Consider the following 19,838-nt stretch of genomic DNA (forward strand, 5'->3'; position numbering starts at 1 on the left):
ATATCCCGTAGCCTATCAACACATATTTAAATGTAAACGTTAAAGTTACTCATCTTTTCATTTTTTTTTTTTTTTTTTTAAATCAGTCAAACTCAGTCAAACGCAGAGAAAAAAAACCTCCATACGCTGGAGATCCGGAATACTTTAAGCCCTGAAACAGTCGCAAGACATAACTGGAAAAAAAAAAAACATGAAATGATGTCTATTCCCATTATGCATGGTAATATTGGGATGCAAAGTACAGACAGAGATCAATGAAGCCAGCCTGATTTGCAGGCTGGCTTCATTTGGAGTGTCTTAATTTACATGAACATGAATGAACTTGTTCAGCTGCATTCAGATAACTGCATGTGTACAGGACTTACAACTTCATGACTGTAAAACTTGGGCTGCTATGCGACAGACAAAGAGCTTGATGCTTTGTCAAGTCATTTTATATACTGGAGAATACTCTGCATTGGAATGACTTTGCTATTTGCCATCAAGGCACCCTTCAAATATTAAAAATAGATTAAGAAAAGAAAAATCATGTATTAACAAATGCATTCCTGTATCTGGTGGGAAACCAGCAGCAGTCCCAAGATCCAAATGAGGAGCGGCCTCTTTGAATTATCTCAACACAAGATCGTTTGTCAATGGTCCAACCACACAAAGATAAAAATCACACAGGGTGTCACAGCAAGGAGACGAATTAAGGCCCCAACCCCCCAGGATGTAGATAACTGTATTATCAAACTTAGGGATGTGTGAATCACCCATGCGGGTGGGAATGTGCTGTGATCTCAAGGAATCTGGTGGATGTTTGGAAATAAGGTTAAACATACACAGAGCAACCTCAACCAGGCCCTTGACACGATGGATGATGCCGTGTTGAACTTCTGCATCAGACAAGGTCAAAATAGAGGCAGGGAAAAATAAAAGTCTACCTATGACAGAGAAGAAAATACCTCCACTTCCCACGAATACACAGAGCTCTATGTAACAGTGTAAAATCAAACAAACTGAAGGTAAACTTTACTTTGGAATTCCATTACAATACAAAAAAAAATTTCTAGTAAAATAAAAACACATTGTTTCAAGAAAATTTGAAGAATATTCTGGATTATTTTGCTAGTTTTAAGAATTCTAGTCAATCATTTTTTCCCCCTACTCCATTGGCAAAGATTTCTTTGTAAAATAAGACCATTTTGACTAGATTCCTGGAATATAAAGATTTATTTCTAGAGGGTCTGCTTTGCAGTGTAATGCCAACTCTCATGAGAACTTTGCATTGCTTTATTTAAAAAAAAATTTACTTGAATTGGTTTGGCTTGCTTTACGGCGAGTTACATTGAACATCATGGGAGAAATCCCAAACAGACTCAAGACAGAAATGACAGAAGAGAAAACCAGAGACTCATATGCCAAGAGATTGAACAAGATTACATTTCTGACCATGTCATAGGAAATTGTGGGGTTCAGAGTCCTTCCCAAGGGCCTGGGCATTGATGCAGCACTCTTTTAATTGGACGGCAATCAACTTCTTTCAAATAGTGTACAAAAGAAAGTCCTGTCCTATCACAAGTGTTTATTTGTTGTGTTTGTATGTGTCTACGTGTCCAGTTGCTTGCAGCCAACAAGAACTTAAAGTGACTTCCAAGGTGTCACATAAAAGACTGTAGGTGTAGTTCACGAACTTAAGCGAGGGTGCGCTTACATCACCGGCTGACTGCATGAACTAGCTGGAGCAAAGCTGTTTAATTCCATCGCCAGAAGGGTGAAAATAAAGTAATTGACTTGGACAGAAAACAATACCTCAAAGCCTGACTTGTATTCCAGCAACAGTTGAGCAATCCTCCAACCAAATGGTTCTCACAGCTTTCTGTGGGGTGTTCCTCACCACAACAGTAACGATAATGATAGCAATGTGAGGGATATTGTTCTGTATACAACATAACCAAGCACACGCTGCAGCTGTACCCACACCCCAAAATGTTACTGACAAAGAGTGATGATACTCTGCTTTGAGGTTGTGTAACAGGCCCCGTCTCTTCTCACTTTCTCTTCCTCACCCCCTCTGTTTCACTGCAGAAATAGCGGCTGGTGGGCAGGTGTTCATTCACAATCCCTACCTCCATAAAAGCCTGGTTACGGCCTCTCTGGAGAGACTTTTCTAGACTTTTCTAAATCAGTTAGTCACGCTACATCCACTTTATTAAATATCTTTGAGTGAATGTCAGTGTAATTGTATTCGTTTCGTCCTCCGCGTCCGCCTGCCCCTAACTTTGCTGCCTTTGTTGACGCCAGGCAGAGTCTTTCTTTGACATTTACCAGTTTTGTTCTTTAACTGACAAGGAAAAGAACGAAACGAGTCTCTGTGTGAGAGTTCAGTGACATTCTGGTAACTGTTTAAGAGCAAAAACCATGAAAGAAAAACAGACTGAAGGGACACCATCAGGGTCAAAGATGTCTAAGGCAACATCTTATTGGTATCTTGACTTTTTATGTGTCGTTTTTGGCCTAATATTGTGTTTGACTCAGTCATACAAAATCATAACTAAGGATGTACATGCTTGGTGTACATGCTTAATTGTTGTTTTTTTTCCCACCTATGATAATTATCTTGTCTTGTGATTTAAATTTAAATATTTGTCTAATGTTGAAATATGTTGTTTTGCAACTGTGCTGCAGCTGCAGCTACTGCTGTTACTGCTTTGGCCTGGATATCCTTCAGCTACTCTTCCCCTGGCTGAAACTTTAATGTAATTATTTAGCAGTTTATCAGATTAATGAACACCGTGTGTTTTCCCAGTTCCTGTTCTCCCTATGACGAATGCCAATTTACAGAAAATTTTGAAACAGAATTCTTAAAGTTCAAAATGCTGACTTTAAGTTGGTTGTGTTGCTATTTTGCAGCGAACCCAGAGCGTTCTGCTCATCCTCCAAAACATAATTCAGTTACCACACGCGGGGGCAGCAGTCTCAACAGAGATGCCCAGACTTCCTTCACCCCAGACACTTCCTCCATCTCTTCCTCCAGCTCTTCCTCCAGCTCTTCCTCCGTCTCTTCCTCCATCTCTTCCTCCAGCTCTTCCTCCAGCTCTTCCTCCATCTCTTCCTCCAGCTCTTCCTCCAGCTCTTCCTCCAGCTCTTCCTCCATCTCTTCCTCCATCTCTTCCTCCAGCTCTTCCTCCAGCTCTTCCTCCATCTCTTCCCCCCGCTCTTCCTCCAGCTCTTCCTCCAGTTCTTCCGAGGGGAGTCCGAGACGTTCCCAGGCCAGCCGAGAGACATAGTCTCTCCAGCGTGTCCTGGGTCTTCCCCGGGGTCTCCTCCCGGTGGGACATGCCTGGAACTCCTCCCTAGGGAGGAGGGACATGCCTGGAACTCCTCCCTAGGGAGGAGGGACATGCCTGGAACACCTCCCTAGGGAGGAGGGACATGCCTGGAACTCCTCCCTAGGGAGGAGGGACATGCCTGGAACACCTCCCTAGGGAGGAGGGACATGCCTGGAACACCTCCCTAGGGAGGCGTCCAGGAGGCATCCGGTACAGATGCCCAAGCCACCTCAGCTGACTCCTCTCAATGTGAAGGAGTAGCGGCTCGACTCCGAGCTCCTCCCGGGTGACCGAACTCCTCACCCTATCTCTAAGGGAGCGTCCAGCCACCCTGCGGAGGAAACTCATCTCTAAGGGAGCGTCCAGCCACCCTGCGGAGGAAACTCATCTCTAAGGGAGCGTCCAGCCACCCTGCGGAGGAAACTCATCTCGGCCGCTTGTATCCGCGATCTTGTCCTTTCGGTCACTACCCAAAGTTCATGACCATAGGTGAGGGTAGGTGCGTAGATTGACCGGTAAATCGACAGCTTCTCCTTTCGACTCAGCTCCTTCTTCACCACGACGGTCTGGTACATCGACCGCATAATTGCGGACGCTGCACCGATCCGTCTGTCAATCTCCCGCTCCATCGTTCCCTCACTCATGAACAAGATCCCGAGATACTTGAACTCCTCCACCTGAGGCAGGACTTCTCCCCCCACCCGGAGAAGGAACACCACCCTTTCCCGGTGGAGAACCATGGCCTCGGTTTTGGAGGTGCTGATTCTCATCCCTGCCCCGTCGCACTCGGCCGCAAACCGCCCCAGCAAATGCTGAAGGTCCCGGTCTGATGAAGCCGACAGGACAACATCATCTACAAAAAGCAGAGATGAAATCCTGAGGTTCCCAAACCGGAACCCCTCCGGTCCCTGGCTACGCCTAGAAATCCTGTCCATAAAAATTATGAACAGGACCGGTGACAAAGGGCAGCCCTGCCGGAGTCCAACATGCACCGGGAACAAGTCTGACCTACTGCCGGCAATGAGAACCAGACTCCTGCTCTGATCATACAGAGACCGGACAGCCCTTAATAGAAGGCCCCGGACTCCATAGAATGAATGTGTTTCAGACAAACCTTTGAACTGTATGCAAATTATTTAGAATTATTTTGTAACCAAAACGTAAAAAGCAGATCAGCAACAGGAGCAAAAACACACGTACAGACACACATTCAAATGCACGCACACACAAAGATACATCCTCTTACCTAAAAAGCCTCCCAGCAGACACACTGAAGTAGACAGTTGAACCATTCTGTGCGTTTTAAGTCCTCAGCTCCACACTGCTTTAATCAAGAGCCCAGTGTGTATACACAAATACACACACACACACACACGCAACGATGATGTCTCTTCAGCTCTTCAGCATGTGTACTCAGTCGGACACACATGGGTCGGCCGGCTGGAGGTCTTCATGATTGTGGCTTGCCGCTTTTACAGATCTTTCACTTTTGTGGCTTCCTGCTGTTGACAGTCTGAAAATAAATGAAAGAGAAACAGTCAAGGAACCACGAATGGAATCTGGTAAACAATAAAAAAAAGAGAAAGAAATGTGCAAATCATTCCGGAAACAACTGAGGGACAGAGAGACAGAGAGAGAGAGAGACAGAGAGACGGAGAGAGAGAGAGCACTAAACACATTCTGTGTTTTCTAACACGTTTTAATCATTTTGTCGTTCTCATGAAGTAAGAGCTGTAAATGTCTCAATAAAATGCTTGAAATTGTGATTTCTACCGGCAAACAAATGTTATTTTTAGAGAGAAGCACTATTTAGTTAGAAACAGACATGTAATAGTTACATAATGAATGGAAACTTCACACATAGACTTGTTGCTTAAATCTGATGATTGTTAAACACATTTTTCAGGAGCTAAAATTGTGTTTGGCTGCTTGGATAAAAATATGCTCTCCTATCTGCACTCAAGTCCTAATTTATTTAACTGCACTTTTTCTATATTGACTTTCTCTGTACATCTGCCCTGCACTTTATCTTTTCGACATCTAACATGCTTTTGTTTTTGTATTTATTTAATTGACTTATCACTTCACACCAAGGTTTATAACTACACTCTAGCCTGATTGTTGTAAATGAGTAACTGTGACTTTGGTTTAAGACTGTTTAAAGGATAGGTGCTGGAACCCATTTATTTCAGTGTTTATCGCTGCAATAACAGATTAATAACAGATTAATAACAGACCATTATCACGTTCTATCTAAAATGGTTTCTGTTGCATCGGCTAGTGTAGTCATTGTCCCAGGTCATCATTGTAAATGAGAAACTGTTCTCAAGTTACTTACCTGGTTAAATAAAGGTTAAATTAAAAAAAAATATTGTCAGAATTTGTCGGGAGGCTTGAATGTGCTGCCAAAAAAGGTCCCAGTTAGACCAAAGTTCAACCTAACTGAACTTTGACCAAAGCACCGTGAAAAATGATTGTGCAGTCAATAGACATGAGGAATTGATCCAGAATTACTGGAGGAAAAGCTGATTTAGATAGCGAGTATCCTTTATTGCCATCTTAAGACAGAGCCCAGATCAAATGTGCATTGCAAAGCACATTGGCACATTCAGGTTTCACTCTCGGGGGTTCTTGAATTAGAATTATTCTGGGGCGGCAGTAGCTCAGGTGGTAGAGCGGGTCGTCCAATGATCCGAAGGTCGGCGGTTTGAATCCCGCTCTGTCCCAGTTTGCTGTCGTAGTGTCCTTGGGCAAGTCACCTTACCCACCTTGCCTCGTGTGAATGTGTGTGAATGTGTATGAATTATTATTATTACTTGAGGATGAGCAGCTTCTTTTCACCAGACAGGGTGGGGTTTCTCCAGCCGGACGTAGCGCGTGGAAGGATCACGTTATTTCGGCTGGATCCTCCCCACCCCATCTGTTCCCCGGCTGGCCACAGGGGGCAGTAGAGCCCAGGACTGTTGCATGTTTTTGTGAGGGTAGAGAACATTAGCCAGGCCTGGCGATAAATTTGATATTTCATGGTTTGTATTACTGGGCGTGTCAAAATGGCTCAACAGCGCCCCCCGGAAAACTTTGTGCCTCAAGCCCCACAATACGGTTTGACATACATGCACAAAAATCGGTACACACCTGTATCATGTTGCAACTTAAAGAAAAGTCTCTTGGCGCCATGGCCGAAACCGAACAGGAAGTCAGCCATTTTGAATTAATTGTGTAATCTTGGCGCAATTTATGCCATTCCTTCGGCAATTAATACGGCCCGAACCGTAACGTGCACCCAGGTGTGTTATACCTCAAAATGTGCGTCTCCATCTTGCGACTACGCGCATTACTTTTCTCTTTCAAGTGTTACCGTGGCGACGCTAGACGCCAAAAAGCGCGCCTCCCCTTCATCTGATTGGTCCATATTTGATAGTCACCAAATTTTGCATGCAAGCCAGGCCTGGCGATGAATTTGATATTTCATGGTTTGTATTAATGGGCGTGGCCTAACGGCTCAACAGCGCCCCCAAGAATAATTTTATCTGCCATAACTTTTGAATGGTTTGACATAAAGAGTTGTGGGTGGTGTCATGGCACTCGGTATTGAGTCCTTGACCATAATTGGTGAAAATTAGCCCCGCCCCTTCTTCTGATTGGTTGTCCCTATTTTCTGCTATAACATTTGAATGTTTTGACATAGAGAGTCGTGGGTGGTGTCATCAGATTCTGTATGGAGTCCTTGACCTTCATTGGCCTGAATTAGCCCCGCCCATTCTTCTGATTGGTTGTCCCTTTTTTTCTGCTGTAACTTTTGAATGTCCCTTTTTTTCTGCTGTAACTTTTGAATGGTTTAACATAGGAAGTCGTGGGTGGTGTCATTTCTGATGCTTATGGGGGGCGGTGGCCGTGAGTGCGAGGGCCCGTTCATCGCTGCTTGCAGCTTTAATTTACATTTGTATCTTAGGGGGACAGGGAGATACATATGGATGTCATTAAAGCTATATAAAACAACAAGACAAGTGATGCCTGGGACTGTGTAGAATTTAAATGCTGGCACCATGAAGAAAGGACTAGTTTAAAAACTTCAATTTGTGGATTTGTCATAGTTGACATTCAACTTTACATGTAATGATGGAAAAATAGCATAATTACATGTTGTGAAAAAGAGTCTGGGGCCTTGGTTGGAATGTTAAACGTTAAAGTACATGACTGCATTAGTAGCAGTAGAATAAAAAAGTATGGCTGGTTTGGAAAGGTTGCCAAAAGAAAGCTTTTCTCTTTAAAACAAACATGGCAGCACAGTTTAAAGTTTCAAGAAGCATTTTTCTTTTTATCAGTTAGTTTTTATATTCCAATAGCAGATAATTAAAAATGTGTTATGGGATTCATATAGGGTTAGAACGTCCCAACCGGGGAGGTTGGGGCGCTGTGAAAAAAAAAAGAAAAAAAAGAAAAAGAAAAAACATGCCCAAATACAGTCTCTGCTCTCAGTGTGCATGGCTGGTGTTGGGAGCAGGGCCGCCGCAAGGGGTGTGCGAAACGTGCGACCGCACGGGTCCTCGCACCCCAAGGGGCCTCGCGCTATGGGCCATTTTCTTTTTTTTGCAATTTTTTTTTTTTTCGTTTTTTTTTTTCCTTTTTTCCCTTATAAATATCAACAGTCACGTTCCTTTACAGACCTAAATGTGTACTAGTCTGTGCATATCAATAAATATATGTGCAATGATGCGCGTGTCTGTTGTTCAACACAACTGATCAGACCAAGCGCAGACACAAGCTGCTCTGATCCAGACGGGTGGAGTGTGGAACAAACTGTCACACAATGTCGAGAGAACGAGACAGAATCAGGAAATTTCCATCAGGGGATGAAAAAAGAAAAAAACGAAAGAAAATGGAAGAGTTTAATGCCTCTCTGAAAGGCTCGTTTGATAAATTTGTTACAAAAATCACCGATCCGACCGGGTCTCAAGCAGCCGTGGGGCCCCGCGTCGAGGCAAGTCAAATGATGATGAGGCAGGGGAAGGTATCCAGTATTTTGATAATTGGAGTGTTAAAATTGCGCATATAGACACCCGATCCGACCCGAAAAACCCAAAAAATTTCGCGGCCCCCCCCAGCCATTTTGCACAGGGCCTCGCAAATCTCCCAGGCGGCTCTGGTTGGGAGTGAAAGGTAGTGGCGGTAAGTCACCAAAATGTGGCAAAACCTGTGTGGGTGAAAAGTATGTATTTTGAGACAGCTACAGAATGACAGGAGGCAGCAAGAGGTGAAACGAGAGGTGATACCGGTGCAGCATTTGCAACCAAAGGAACACTTATAGGTAGCACTTATAATCAAATGAAAAAGTTATAGCAACCAATAATGGTAGTACCCTAACAAGAAGGTCTGCACATAATCAGGCTACCATCAAGTGTGGGCTAGTGCAAGGCTCGCAATGAAACACTGAGACCAAGGTTTGAATTTAACTGCAGTATATTGTTAAGACGATTAAACAAACATTACAAAAATGACACAACATATAACATAGAAAAAAAAAGACAAAGGCCTTTCAAACAGTAACTAGATTAGTAACTTCAAATACTAGTATTGAAGTTTGTTCAAATGGGTGGTGCAACTTTAACTTCAGTTCTCAACCACGGTCAAAGTCAGTCAAGCCACGTCAGGAAAGTCCAAGTCCATTTCAAAATCAGTCTGCTAATTTTCCAGGCGTCACATTTCAGAACAAAGTCTTATAGAAAACAAAAGTGGAGATATTTGAGCAGAATGCAGTATCAAATAGTTCCCTATTACACAACAACAACAAATATGACTACTACTCATTTCACTCTTGCTTGAAACAATAAAAACAGTGGTCTCTTTTTTTCATATTGTTTTAATGTGTAACTAAATATTTACATGGTAATGTTTGACAGACAAAGCTGATGAGTCTTATGGGAAGCTATGGCAGAAAGGAGAAGCAGGCACCTGCAGTCTGACGGTACAAACAAAACAAAACATCATTGTGCATTTTCTTGTGACACTGAGGACAAAAAGCAATGCTTTTCGGTGGGACATGTATGTCATGTCCAAATCCTGTTTCTATATGTATCAGATGTTTAAAGGAGACCTATTATGGCATCTAATACCTATTTTAAGCAGGCCTTGAATGTCTTAAAAACCAGCTTTTGATTGTTTTTGCTAAATAAATTAGAAATTCAGTCTCTAAGTCTTTATCTTCCCCGTTTCTAAACTCCATCTCTATGCAGGATTCTGAGTGGGCGGGGCTATGATAATGAGGCTCTGTGCTAATTGGCTGCATGACGCGATGACGCGATACACCGCTACGAAAAAATGGCGGAAGCTCCGCCATCTGCTCCTGTCGTGACGTAACGACGGGAGCAGAATCTTATTGGCTCGTAGATCCACATCACACTGGACGGTTCATCCGGGCGGCTGTACAGACTCTGCAGAATTTGGTTGTTTTCCTCCTTCTCTGAGTTGGCAGGCTGAGGGGAGACCACTTTATATATGTTAAAGCAAGAAAAAAACCTGTTTTTCATAATAGGTCCCTTTTTTAAAGTAGCCAGAAAAGGAGAATGGTAAACTACCTAAATATGAGATTGTCTTGAGTATTAGGGCAAGGCAGGAGAAAAATAAAAATAATATTTTAGAGGAGGAAGATTTTTTTTTCGTTATGCACTTCGAGAAAAAAGACGAAATGTTGAGAAAAAAGTCAGAATTTCTTGAATAAAGTTGAAATGTTGAGAAAAAAGTTGAAATGTTGAGAAAAAAGTCTGAATTGAGAATAAAGTTGAAATGTTGTGAAAAAAGGCGAAATTTTGATTTTATTCTTGAAATTGTATTTCAACATTAATCTCGACATTTAGATTTTTTTCTCGAAGTGCACAATAAAAAAAATCTTCCCCTCTCAAATATTCTTTCTCCTGCATGACCCTAATACTCATGTCTTTAAATTCATCCATTTACACTCACTCAGCATTTTCATTATGAATGCACAATAACACTTGTTGTGCACAATTTGTCAGCCACACATTGAAGACCTGGGAAAGAGTAACAGAAGCTGGATTTTTTTTAAAGCAGGTGAGCAGTATGCCAAAAAAAGAGCTCTAAAGATGCAATGTTTGCTTTGAGAATGCTGAGAGAGATGGACAGGTCGATCAGAAAGAGTTTAAATGTGTCTCAGTTTTTATTATAGACGTCCACAAATAAATAGCAAATGGAGGCAGAAAGATTTTTCCACTTGATTGTTACAAAACATTTGAGACAGTACACATCCGCTACGAGCAATGACAAACAATTAAAAATCGACAAGCATGTAATTTACATTTGGCATCAAATAACCTTGAAAAAGCTAGTGTGCTTAAGTTAGTTCATTGGCTGGAGCCAGAGACTGATAAGGATTTATTCAGTTTAAAAATCCGTCATTTGGCTAATGAGTAAATTGTTTAAGCAGTAAGAGACAGGATTATAAAGTGATTAACATAATCCACTGACAAATGACTGTTATACAAACTGTGCTTGACAGTTCTGTGTTCTCCCTGGAGACTGATTTGGTGATTTGAGGGTCAAGTCTCGGATTGTTTTACAATGCAGTTATCCTGCTAACAAAATTACAGAGGTGGCTCGATGCCAGAGGGTCAATTAAAAGAGGAAGACCAAGACAGAAGCAGAATGTTTAACAGCAGAAGGTCTTTGAAAACGAAATAAGTAAAGCAAATGCACCTGTGTTTTTGTTTCTGTAATAAATGCTCAGAGCTCATGGAAAGATCCTGGAGACAACTTTACGTGTTGTAAAAGACTGTCACATTGCATTGTTGATGAGACCCAAAAGCAGGAGAGCAGTAGGCAACTGATTTATTAACAAAAACGACCTAAAAGCACTGCTGAGCAGGATCTACCAAAAACACGAGAGCTAATCACTAGAGAACATCAAAAAACCTGACAGGACACAAGGAGGGAGGAAACAGTCCGGACCAGCAGGGAGCAAGGGACAAGGGAAAGACAAGACCAGAAGGGTTGACGAGACACAGACAAAACCGTGACAAAGACGCTATATAAATAAAATGTAATGTTTTCCTACAAAATATGTGTCTAGTCATTAACTATAGGCTACTGAGCTCGCTCTGAAAAGGAAGGTCAACAAGTCAAAGTAGAGAATGTGTAAGGGATAATGCCCGACGAGGTTATATTATCAGAGATATTTGGACGATGCGGGGGCGTGAACCGTTGACGGTTCACCGTTGACGGTTCTCCGTTGCCGTGGTTACCACCTGGCAGTTGATCCAGCGCAATGATATTCAAGTTATCAGGCAATTTGACCAAACTTGTTTTCTAGGTGTAGATTATCACTGTAGGTTATTACTTATAACCTACACCTGCCAGACAATCAGAATCCAGTAGTCAAACAGGCCGTGGTATTATTAATTATTAATTTTTTTTTTTTCCTTTATTAATTTATAGTATATTTATAAGTATAATAAAACATTAAATGAAACAAAACCTATACAACCCCAATTCAACAAAAGTTGGGATGCCATCTAAAATCTAAATAAAACAGAATGCAACGATTTCCAAATCTCCTAAACCCATATTTTAGAACATATAACATAAACAACATGTTAGGTGTAGAAACAGACATTTTGACATTTCATGGAAAGTATCTCATAAATGTTGGAAATGACTGGAAAAGTAATTGACAGCACTTGATTTAAAAATGGCCATGATTCTCTACTGGAAATCAGTGTATGAGCTCAGGAAGACTCATCATTGCCTGAGAACACAGAAGACATATGAAAACACGAGCTGGAAACACTGCTGCCTCTTCAAAGCTCATATAAGATGACCCGAGGCAAAATGGAAAAGTACTCTGTGGCCAGATCAATGAAATTTGAAATTCTTTTTGGAAACCATGGTTGCCACGTCCTGCGAACAACAAAGGCGGACGACCATCCAGCCTGTTGTCGGCTCAGTTCAAAAGCCTGCATCTCTCCTGGTTGGGAATTGCATTAGTGCTTATGGTGTAGGCTGCTTACATATCTGGAAGGGCTCCAACGATGCTGAAAGGTACATTGAGGTTTTAGAGCAACATCTGCTCTCATCCAGCCAACGTCTCTTTCACCAGGACAGTACATACCACATACTGCATTCATCAGAACAGCATTGCTTTTTAGGAAAAGAGTCCAGGTGCTGAACTGGCCGCGCTTGCAATAGAGGGAATGTTCATGACGTCACAGATGCGACTTCACAGTAGGTTACGCCCACTGAGTGTCAGAAACTGAGTGTCAGAAAGATTGAGTGTCAGAAAGACTGAGTGTCAGAAAGACAGAGTGTCAGAAAGACTGAGTGTCAGAAAGACTGAGTGACGGAAAGACTGAGTGTCAGAAAGACTGAGTGACGGAAAGACTGAGTGACGGAAAGACTGAGTGACGGAAAGACTGAGTGTCGGAAAGACTGAGTGTCAGAAAGACTGAGTGTCAGAAAGACTGAGTGTCAGAAAGACTGAGTGTCAGAAAGACTGAGTGGCAGAAATACTGAGTGGCAGAAACACTGAGTGTCAGAAAGACTGAGTGTCAGAAATACTGAGTGGCAGAAATACTGAGTGGCAGAAACACTGAGTGTCAGAAAGACTGAGTGTCAAAAAGACTGAGTAACAGCGTAAACTTTCAGTTTGAGCAACTGGAAAACATCTAAAATGGGAAAAAGCTGTTGTGCGATCGACTGTACTCATAGATTTAGAAAGAAATCAGAGTTATCGTTTTACAGACTGCTGAAAATTAAGCTTAAGAGAGACAAATGGATCACTGTAATTCACAGAAACAACTGGATTCCAGGGACTGAAACGTAGATTTGTGGTTCCCATTTTGTATCAGGTAATGTTGGATTTTTGGATAACTAACGTTAAACGGTCAAATCATAAAGTTCAGTGTCCTCATCACTTTAATTTCTACAACAAATCCTGCCTTGAAGTCGGACCAAGCGTCAAGACTTTTGTCTACCTTCAAGCTTTGCTTCGTGTATTTCCCCGGCGTAGAAATTAAGTACATATAAATATCAGGAAACTGGATTTGTGGCCAAATATTAATGTCCATGGACCACTGGTTCTTGGGGTAACTGTACCAAATATTAATGTCCATGGACCACTGGTTCTTGGTAACTGTACCAAATATTAATGTCCATGGACCACTAGTTCTTGGGGTAACTGTACCAAATATTAATGTCCATGGACCACTGGTTCTTGGGGTAACTGTACCAAATATTAATGTCCATATACCACTGGTTCTTGGGGTAACTGTACCAAATATTAATGTCCATGGACCACTGGTTCTTGGGGTAACTGTACCAAATATTAATGTCCATGGACCACTGGTTCTTGGTAACTGTACCAAATATTAATGTCCATGGACCACTGGTTCTTGGTAACTGTACCAAATATTAATGTCCATGGACCACTGGTTCTTGGGGTAACTGTATCAAATATTAATGTCCATATACCACTGGTTCTTGGGGTAACTGTACCAAATATTAATGTCCATGGACCACTGGTTCTTGGGGTAACTGTATCAAATATTAATGTCCATATACCACTGGTTCTTGGTAACTGTACCAAATATTAATGTCCATGGACCACTGGTTCTTGGTAACTGTACCAAATAGTAATGTCCATGGACCACTGGTTCTTGGTAACTCTACCAAATATTAATGTCCATGGACCACTGGTTCTTGGTAACTGTACCAAATATTAATTTCCATGGACCACTGGTTCTTGGGGTAACTGTACCAAATATTATTGTCCATGGACCACTGGTTCTTGGGGTAACTGTACCAAATATTAATGTCCATGGACCACTGGTTCTTGGGGTAACTGTACGGGTCACTGTCAAGTCAAACTGCCTTTAATTTAAGCCCATAATCAGCTGTTATTCCGTCTTATCCACTAGTTGCAGCTGTTTTTACCACTCAGTACCAGTAAGGGGGCTGGTCCAGGGGGGAAGTGACGTCAATGCAGACCCTCTATAGAAAATATTTGAGGCATCATGAAACGGAAAATCATCGAATGAAGACCCAGAACTGTTGAGCAGCTAGAATCCTGCATCCAACCAGAATTGGACAGCGTTCCTGCAGCAACTAGTCTACTCCCTTTATATGTTTATATGTCAAAATACGAGTAGATGAGGTGGGTGGCTCAGTTGGTAGAACGTTCATCCGTGAACATCCAACTTTTTGAGATGTGTTCCTGCAATCAAATTCAAAATGAGCTAAAATTTGACATTAATATTGCAAAATGTCTCAGTTTATGTTCAATTGGGAATTAAATATGGTTTTATGAGATTTCCAAACCATTGGATTCTCTTTTTATTCACATTTTAACACAGCAGTTTTTGGAAATCTGGGTTGCACGGTTACAAGTAAAACACACCTGCCTTCATGCATGTCAGCACTTTCTGCTCTTTCTTGCCTGTAACAATTGGTCCAAAAATAGTAGTAACTGGAATACCTGAAAACCCATGCCTTTTCTGTTTTGAAACACAAAGGGCATAAAGTTAATTGGCTATGAGCAAGTAAAATGCCGATTTTTCTTTCCGTATAACACTGATCTTTAGCAGAGGTACAACTGGAATCAGTCACAGTACTAACTAACACACTTGGAACCTGGAGTCTGGAATGAGACGGATGCTTGGGAGACGTTCTGTTATCCATTGATAGACAATGTCCCCAAACATTAATCCAGTCACAAGCATTACAGTAGCAAAGTTCAGAGACCATTTAGGATTTTACAAAATACTTTTCACAAATACGCCCAAGATGAGTTCATATGAATCCATTCAGGGGAGAATTGTGTCATGGCAACAGAGCCAAAGTCAAGATAGCATGAATTAAGGAGTTGATGGTGAGGTTGCTAAATACTAAATACTAAAATACTATTCAATTCAATTCAATTTTATTTACATTGCGTCTATTACAACAAAAGTTGTCTCTAGGGGCTTTCCAGAGACCCAGAACATGACCCAAGACAAGAGCAATTATTACAGAAACAATGGCAGGTAAAAACCACTAACCACTGTAGAAATGCTCAATAATCCTCACGACAAATGGGAGATTCAATCAGTTAAAAAAGCTAAAGCGACTTGCAAATGAGGAACAACCTTCAAACTGGTAGAGTGAAAAACCCTAGAATATGCATTTCATTGTAATTCTATGGATACAGTATACTCAAAAGACAAACTACAAGTAAAACAGACCCAGAGGTGCAACAATTTAACATTTATGGCTTCACCAATCGGTAATAGGCATTTTAGTTGTTTGGACATTGGTCTCTTTTGTTGTAATTTGGTTTCTTTTTTGCTGCTTTTTATTTTTAATTCGTTTAATCTTTCTCAAGCTTTGTTTAGACCTGACTGTTGAAGTCACAGAGGTGAGGTATAATACCTTTATGTATAATGTAAGTTATAAGAAAGTCCTCATAGGATCCTATATTTCTCATAACATGTCATATCCCCACAATATGTCACATTGTAATGTGACATATAGGATGCTCAAACAAAGTTGTTGTGCAAAACATAGTAATAATAAACAAACAAGCTGATAATAAGTCTTTTCTGTATTAAAATTGTGAGGATTTAATACAGTAATAAAGTTGTGAAAACAGATGTGATGTTCTATTTCAGATGAGGACTTCGTCTCCACAACCTGTCCTGTTTGTTAGATGAGAAGCTGCACTGTCCCCATAAACCAATGTATTTTTTCACAACTACATGTTTTTGCCATAAAAATTCATACGAAGAAAACCAGAAACCCGGGACAGACAAAGCTGAGGAAAAGCATCTCGGAAACTGCTTTCTCCAAATGGGGTGAGACTGATCGTATTTCATGTCAGCAACAAGAAGTGCAGACATTAACTTTTACAATTGACACTTGAACCCCCACTGGGCTCACATGTCAAACCATAAATATCTTTCTTTATGTTTGACAGCATTTAGTATCTTGTTACACAGGTCTGTGACCACGACTGAGAACGGTGTAGTGGGGTAAAGACTCCTGTCAGTCTGCAGAACAACAGGCGGTGCGTCTGAAATGCCGTACTAAACAGTTTATACTCAAAAAGTATACTTTAGTTCGGCACACTTTTGAGTAAATATCAGTAGTATGCATTAATTGGGACGTACTACTCAGAGCCACACGGCACTTCCTGCCTTGGGAGGGGGAGTTGTTACCATGGTAACAACTCCTGTCACAGCAGCAGTAGCAGCTGTTACCATGGTAACAGCAGTAGCAGCTGTTACCATGGTAACAGCAGCAGTAGCAGCACCGCTCCGCTCTTTCCTGTTTATCCTGGCCCAAACAAGATGACATTATATAATATTATTATTAGGGCTGTCAAACGATTAATTTTTAAAATCGCGATTAATTGCATGTTGTCCATAGTTAACTCGCGATTAATCGCATATTAATCGCACATTTATTCACACATTTTTTGCTGTTCTAAATTACCTGAAGGTATTTTTTTTTATGTTTTTAATACTGTTAACAACATAAGAAAGGGCAAATATGCTGCTTTATGCCAATGTTTAAAAAAAGCTTTTGACCTGAATGTAACATTCCTTCTTAAATACAAACACAATGTAGTCCCAACTTTACACTTGTAAAGACTAACTTAAGATTCCTGGTTTTTTTAAGCAGCTCAAAGTAAAACAATGAACCATATGCATCACAAACATTGTAAAAGAAGAGCATTGGTCAGTTAAATTTTCCATGTAATTATGTCTAACCTCATGTGGAGGAGAATAAAAGGCTCAAAAAATATCCCCTTCTAAGTGGGATCAAACCTGGGGGATACAAAAAATAAATTACAAACAAATAAAGTGCACAACAGCAGGGAGTAACTCAACCTATAAAGTACAGTTGGGCTATAATAAACTAATACTTCAGATTCTTTGGAACAGATCTCTCTTTGCTCATCTAATGTATTCAGGTGAGGAACCTCCTTCCCTCACATCTATCCAGCGTTGTCTGCTTTTGACGGGTGGGGGACGAGGGGGGCGGAGGGGGGTGGAGCGGCGCGGCGCTCTCTGCATCGGCCGTGTGTTTGGCTGCAAGTGGTATTTGAGACTCCACGTACTTCCATGGTAATTCATTTCAAATCAACAGTACATGCAAATAACTTTAGTCTTTTCCAGCGAAACATCTGCATCTTTTTGGAAGTGAACTAGCCGTTCAAAAGTCCCTTTTCATTCTCCATCTTTCAGTTCACCGTACTTTTCCTCCAGCTACGGTGCCGTCGACCGCCAGAAATTACTGTATATAATGCGCTTTTTTTTTTTTATCCTGCACGGTAATCGCGCGTTAAAAAAATTGTCGGCGTTAAGAGGACTTAAGTTAAGTTAAAGTTAACGCGTTAATAACGCGTTAACTTTGACAGCCCAAATTATTATATACGAATATTATAATATTAATATTATATTGTGGAGTGGAAATCAGCGAGACGAGACACTCTGGTGCGTTTGAGTTTACTTTACTGCATGCTCCCACATCTCAACATTACAGATGCATGATCGGACTCATAACAAACACGCACCAACCGGAAACGGAAGTAACCGCCCGATCACTCTTCCCCCGAGACCTTAAAGGCACAGAACCCGGGTGAATGTCTCTCACCGTACATATATGTGGGTCACCACAGGAGCCCCCCCAGAATTCACCCACAGAAAAGTGCACAAAACCACAACATCAAAAAACATTAGCCCCTAACAGCGAACAGTCCAACGGAATCCAGTCAACGTATCGGGGGACGGATCAAACGGCCGAAACCGCTACGCTTCGCCGCCGGGGGATCACGGGCCGCTAGCAGGGGCGGGGCAGCAACCGGGGGCGAAATCGTAGCGGAGGTACGGCCAACTGCACCGGCACTTCCACATCCAAATGAGCTGGCTTAAGCCGGTCTATAACGACCCGCTCCGGCCTGCCCCCCATGTCCACCACAAAGTTCTTAGCCCCCGACTCCAAAACCCGATAGGGCCCATCATAGGGGGGCTTCAACGGGGTCCGATGTCCGTCATGCCGAATGAAAACGTACCTAGCAGAAGGCAGGTCCCTGGGGACATAGGACTCGGGAAGGCAGTGGTGAGAGGTCGGGATGGGCTTCAGGGCATCGGCGACGTCCTGGAACGCAGACCGCTGAGCAGCAGCCGACCAAGGGGCAGTGGCGTCCGGAAGGAACTCCCCCGGGACCCGGAGAGGCTGCCCATACACCAGCTCGGCGGACGAAGCCTGGAGGTCCTCCTTGGGGGCAGAGCGAAGACCCAGCATGACCCAGGGCAGGCGGTCGGCCCAGTTGCTGTCCGTAAGGCTGGCCCGTAGAGAAGCCTTCATGTCCCAATGAAATCGTTCACAAAGTCCATTCCCCTTGGGGTTGTAGGCTGTGGTGCGGTGCACCTTCACCCCGAGATGATCCGCAACCGCCGTCCAGAGCTCCGAGGTGAACTGCGGACCCCTGTCACTGGTGATGTCCCCTGGCGCCCCGAACCGGGCCACCCAGCAGCCGATGAAAGCCCGGGCCACCTCCGCTGCCGTAGTGGAGGACAGAGGGACAGCCTCCGGCCACCTGGTGGTCCTGTCCACCATGGTGAAAACGTGAGTGTATCCCCGGGAAGGTGGCAGGGGGCCCACCAAGTCCACATTCACATGGTCGAACCGCCTCTCCGGGACGGTAAACGGTGCCAAAGGGGCCTTAGTATGCCGGTGGACTTTGGCCCGCTGGCACGACACGCACGCACCAGCCCAGGCTCGAACGTCCTTCCGCAGCCCCGGCCAAACAAACTTGGCCCCCACCAGCTTGGTAGAGGCCTTCACCCCCGGGTGGGAAAGTCTGTGGATGGTGTCAAAAACACGGCGCCGCCAGGCTACAGGCACCATGGGCCGCGGTTGACCGGTGGAGACGTCGCAGAGTAGAGTGGTGTTGGCTGCGTCGAACACCACCTCCTTCAGCTGCAGAGCGGTAGGAGTAGACCGGTAGTCCTGCAGTTCCACGTCCGTGGCCTGATCCGCCGCCATGGAGGCATAGTCCAGCCCCAAATGGACGGACGCCGCAACCACCCGAGAAAGGCAGTCGGCGACAAAGTTCTCCTTGCCTGCCACATGCTGGATATCCGTGGTGAACTCGGAGATTGCCGAGAGATGGCGCTGCTGCCGCGCTGACCACGGCTCCGACGTCTTCGCCATGGAGAATGTCAGTGGCTTGTGATCCACAAACGCAGTGAAACGGCGCCCCTCCAACAGGAACCGAAAATGCCTGGTCGCCAGGAACAGTCCCAGCAGCTCTCTGTCAAAGGCACTATACTTGCGCTCCGAGCCACGGAGCTGCCTGCTAAAGAATGCCAGTGGCTGCCAGGCGCCGTCCACCCACTGCTCACACACTGCCCCAACGGCATAGTCCGAGGCGTCTGTCGTAAGTGCGATCGGAGCAGAGGGTGACGGGTGAGCAAGCAGAGCTGTGTCCGCCAGAGCTGTCTTAGCGTCCTCGAAAGCGGTGTTCATCTCCGG

The 19,838-nt window shown here is 43.3% G+C and overlaps 1 protein-coding gene across 1 annotated transcript in view; it reads right to left on the reverse strand.

Annotated features, from left to right (window-relative positions):
- il34 (interleukin 34) overlaps positions 1-19,838 on the reverse strand; it is a 144,564-nt gene that overhangs the window by 112,402 nt on the left and 12,324 nt on the right. Inside the window, exon 2 of the mRNA XM_061722340.1 lies at positions 4,561-4,827. Coding sequence (XP_061578324.1) covers positions 4,561-4,606 — 46 coding nt within the window. The 5' untranslated portion in view covers positions 4,607-4,827. The remainder of the gene's footprint in view (positions 1-4,560; positions 4,828-19,838) is intronic.

This window comes from Cololabis saira, chromosome 5 (genome assembly GCF_033807715.1).
Source record: "Cololabis saira isolate AMF1-May2022 chromosome 5, fColSai1.1, whole genome shotgun sequence".
Taxonomy (NCBI): domain Eukaryota; kingdom Metazoa; phylum Chordata; class Actinopteri; order Beloniformes; family Belonidae; genus Cololabis; species Cololabis saira.